The sequence below is a fragment of the Octopus sinensis genome, linkage group LG29 (assembly GCF_006345805.1).
Source record: "Octopus sinensis linkage group LG29, ASM634580v1, whole genome shotgun sequence".
Taxonomy (NCBI): domain Eukaryota; kingdom Metazoa; phylum Mollusca; class Cephalopoda; order Octopoda; family Octopodidae; genus Octopus; species Octopus sinensis.
The window spans coordinates 4,400,912-4,405,911 of record NC_043025.1 but is presented as its reverse complement, the minus strand read 5'-3'; the positions used below and the strand labels follow the sequence as shown (position 1 = coordinate 4,405,911).

Genomic DNA, 5,000 nt, shown 5'->3' with positions numbered 1-5,000 from the left:
GCGACGGGGATGTAAACACACCAGCATCGGTTGTCAAGCGATGCTAGGGGGACAAACACACACATATATACGATGGGCTTCTTTCAGTTTCCATCTATCAAATCCACTCACAAGGCTTTGGTTGGCCTGAGGCTATAGTAGAAGACACTTAACCAAGGTGCCACACAGTGGGACTGAACTTGGAACCATGTGGTTGATTAGCAAGCTACTTACCACACAGCCACTCCTATGCCTATTTATATACATATATACGACAGGCTTCTTTCAGTTTCCGTCTACCAAATCCACTCACAAGGCTTTGGTTGGCTCGAGGCTATAGTAGAAGACACTTGCCCAAGGTGCCATGCAGTGGGACTGAACCTGGAACCATATGGTTGGTAAGCAAGCTACTTACCTCACAGCCACTCCTATGCCTATTTATATACATATATACGACAGGCTTCTTTCAGTTTCCGTCTACCAAATCCACTCACAAGGCTTTGGTTGGCTCGAGGCTATAGTAGAAGACACTTGCCCAAGGTGCCATGCAGTGGGACTGAACCCGGAACCATATGAGCCACACTACAATGATCTCCTGAGATACAACAAAATATGCTGGTGCCAGATTAAAAGCACCCGGATCTGACTTAATCCGTTTGTCTGTCCTTGTTTGTCCTCTCTGTGTTTAGCCCCTTGTGGGCAGTAAAGAAATAGGTATTTCGTCTGCCGCTACGTTCTGAGTTCAAATTCCACCGAGGTCGACTTTGCCTTTCATCCTTTCGGGGTCGATTAAATAAGTACCAGTTACGCACTGGGGTCGATGTAATCGACTTAATCCGTTTGTCTGTCCTCTCAGTGTTTAGGCCCTTGTGGGTAGGAAAGAAATAGGTTCAATATCTAGAAGACAGTTTTCGGGCCTATGTTTGAAACTTTTGGCCAAGTAGTAATATATTGCAAATTAAACTTTGGGCGTTTGATATAAAAATTCCATTTTTCAAACCTAAATTCCAAACTTTTGTCCACAACTGTATGTATGTCTGTATGTATGTATGTATGGCTTGACCATCAACTTGAAAAAACAGTTGTAATGCATCAACCTGCTCGTGGTGCTGTTTGTAACCCCACTAAAATTTTTGTAAAGGGAAAGTTACTTGAAGTTGTCGATCCATTCACCTACCTTGGAAGCTTCTCATTGTTCAAAATGATGGAAATCTTGATACAGAAACACAGCTGCGAATTCAAGGGGCAGCAAAAGCATTTGGTGACTTGGAGGCACACCTTTGGTGCCAGCGACATATAAATAAGAATACAAAGCTGGCTCTTTACAGATCATTTGTCTTACCATTGCTGTTGTATTCCTGTGAAACTTGGACTTGTTATAAAAGGCATTTTATATTGTTAGAACAATTCTACTAAAAATGCCTTCATCACATTTTAAAAAATTAAATGGAGCTTTTTTTTACTCCAAACACAGATGTCCTTGCATCTGCAGGCATCACCTCAATTAAAGCTATGATTTTGAGGAACCAATTGAGATGGTGTGGCCTTATTATTCGAATGGTGGATGAACGCATGCCAAAACAGCTGTTTTATGGTGAGCTGGCAGAAGGGAAACGCTATCGGCGTAAACCTGAAAAAAGGTTTAAGGACGGCATAAGGACTACTATGAAGTCATTGGAATGGATACAGAAGACACAGAAACCCTTGCTTCAGATCTAGCTGGATGGCGAACAAAAGTGTGGAGTGGGGTGGAAGTGTTTGAAGAGGCCAGGATGCTGCATGTAAGATTCAAAAGAGATCTAAGGAAGACTGTTACGATCGAGAAGGTGAATGACTGACCTTTTTGGGTGCACAGTCTGTGAGAGACCAACCATGCCTGTCTTTTGCTGGGCTCGAATCTCATCTGTGAATGCATGGAAAACGAACCTCCACCAACTATTCTGCCTGTATGTCTGTGCACGCCTTTGAATGCAGTGTATGCCAGAAGGTTTGCAAATCCAACGGAGGCCTCAAAAGACATGTTAAGATCCAAAAAGAGCAGAACTTATCTGCAGCTCTTGGTGGCCCAAATCAGAGGTGCAATCTGTGTGGGTGTCTTTTCAGAATATTGGTAGGTACAGGAGGTGGTCAAACTCTGCACAAGGAGTAGTCAACCACCATGTATACATATGTGTGTGTGTCCGTGTGTCCATCCATCCATCCGTCTCTTCATTCATCCATTCATTCTATGATCTATTTCTTTCTCTTTTGCAGTTCTTCCTGTTTGCCACACTGGCTGTCGCCGCCTACGAGTGCGTCTACCTGTACCGAGACTACAAGGGAGCCAGGCATCCCTCGGCTGCCTCTCCAGACATGGCCAACGTGGAGAGCACCACCACAACGACCACTTATGAAACTCGGCCACAGTACTGAGGAGCGGGAGTGGGAGGAGGAGGATGAGGATGATGAGGAGGAGGATGAGCTCCTTGTCCACACTTCATCGAACTATGTCGATACTGATGATGACATTGAAAAAAAAAATGAGCATTAATAATAATTATAATGATGATAATAATAATAATAATAATAATGATACTTAAAATAATAATGATAATTAATTATAATGTCTCCTTGGCAACTGTAAACAAAGATAACCATCTCTCACTTCTTTTCTCCTCATACAATTCTCCCCCCACCCCCACCCCCCACCACCCCGCTGCCCCTACTTTGACTCGAACAAGAACTACCTGTCCCCCGACCCTTGCCCCCGACCCTTGCCCCCGACCCTTGCCCCCGACCTTTGGCCTGTTGTTGTTGTTCTAGTCCTTGCCCTCTCTCGCTGTCCCTTCTCATCATGACCATCACTAATGACGCATGATGTTCTGAGGACCGGGGGAGGAAGAGAAAAATGGCGTAAAATTTCAACATATTTTTTTTCTTTATAGTATGGATGAACAGGTGAATAGTTGTTAGCATTGTGTGTGTGTGTGTGTATAGGGATATACATACATGCATACATGTGTTTATGTATGTTTGTATGCTGTATGTGTCTGGGTGCATGTGTATTTATGCATGTGTGCATGCATTTCTGTGTGTGTATATATATATATATATATATATATATTATATATATACGCATATGTGTACATGTATATGCATGTGTGTGTAGAAATATAGTTATATATATGTATATGCGTGTAATATATATATATACACACATGTGTGCATGTATATGCATGTGTGTTATATATATATGTATATGTGTGTAATATATATATATATATATATCTATATATATTATATATATATACACACATCTATCTATCTATATATATATATATATATATTATAGATATGTATGTATGTATGTATACATACATAGATGTGTGAGTGTGTGTATGTATACATATACACTAATGTACATATGTATATTGTATATATACATATGTATACAATATATATGTATTAATATATATATATTACATATATATGTATGTATGTATTATATATATATATATATATATATATGTATATGTGTGTAATATATATATATATAATATATATATATATATATATATATAATATATATATGTTATATAAATATATATATATTGCATACATACACACACTCATGTACATGTATATTTGTATATTTACACATATATACAATGTGTGTGTGTGTGTGTGTGTGTAAGACAAATTATGTTGAACCCCTAGTTTAGAAGCAATAAATATTAAATTATCAATATTGTTCTGAGTTCAAACCCTACCAGAGTCACCTTTATATTTCATACTTCCTGGTGGTCAATGAAATATATTTACCAGTGCAATACTGGAGCCCCACGCCCTGCCACCCCACCCCTTTCCAACATGCCCCCTCTTTTGGCTTTGTGTGCCTATGTTTAAAAAAGAAAAAAGAAAAAAAAAATGGTTATTCATCATGAGTTATGGTTCTTAAATGTCCTACCTGGTGGTATCTCGGTCCATGGACATTGCTGTTTCTAGTTTCACCCGTTTGAGTTCTGAGACCAGCTCCTACAATCTTAGTCATGGAGTGGAGGAGAGTGGATGGGGGAAGGGTTTGTTATTAAACTTGATACCAGTGGTATACTGGTGTCAATGTCTATCTCTTAGAATGCTCTTCTCTAACCCCCCCTATATACATATGTGTATATATAATATATATATCTATCTATCTATATATCTATATCTATATATATATATATTATATATATATATATATAATATATATATATATATATATATATTGTCTATGTTTCATGTATCCAAACAAGAAGTACCCTCTAAAACATAGTGCAGTTATATATTAAAAGTAACTGAGTTTATATCCAGCCATAGAGTGACCAGTGGTTTTGCATCCACAAAGGACTTAGCCTTGTGGATGTCTCATCAGAGTCTAAAATCGAATTCAAATGTAATTCTTCATTTTTTGGAGGCAGGAATCAATTTCGGACAATTCATGTTTTAGCAACTAACTGACCAGATGACCATAATGGATTCCTGCCAGAGGTGGAAGATTACATTTGCCTTCGGCTTTAGAGGCCTTTTATGGATGCAAGACCGTCGGTCACTCTATGACCGGACATTGACTTCATTACTTTTAATATATATACATACATATAGGCGGCGAGCTGGTAGAAACGTTAGCGCACCGGGCGAAATGCTTAGCGGTATTTCGTCTGTCGTTACGTTCTGAGTTCAAATTCCGCCGAGGTCAACTTTGCCTTTCATCCTCTCGGGGTCGATAAATAAAGTACCAGTTTCGCACTGGGGGTCGACGTAATCGACTTAATCCCTTTGTCTGTCCTTGTTTGTCCCCTCTATGTTTAGCCCCTTGTGAACAGTAAAGAAATATATACATATATATATATATATTCTGGACTTTGCCTTTCATCCTTTCGGGGTCGATAAATAAAGTACCAGTTTCGCACTGGGGTCGATATAATCGACTTAATCCCTTTGTCTGTCCTTGTTTGTCCCCTCTATGTTTAGCCCCTTGTGAACAGTAAAGAAATATATAC

At 39.0% G+C, this 5,000-nt stretch overlaps 1 protein-coding gene across 2 annotated transcripts in view; it reads left to right on the top strand.

Annotated features, from left to right (window-relative positions):
- The window catches only part of LOC115226061 (MARVEL domain-containing protein 1-like), a 347,770-nt gene extending 344,919 nt beyond the window's left edge, over positions 1-2,851 (top strand). For both annotated transcript variants that reach the window (XM_036514902.1, XM_029797036.2), the window contains exon 5: positions 2,233-2,851. In XM_036514902.1, the coding sequence (XP_036370795.1) occupies positions 2,233-2,391 (159 nt within the window). In that variant the 3' untranslated portion in view covers positions 2,392-2,851. The remainder of the gene's footprint in view (positions 1-2,232) is intronic.
- The last annotated feature ends 2,149 nt before the right edge of the window (positions 2,852-5,000 follow it).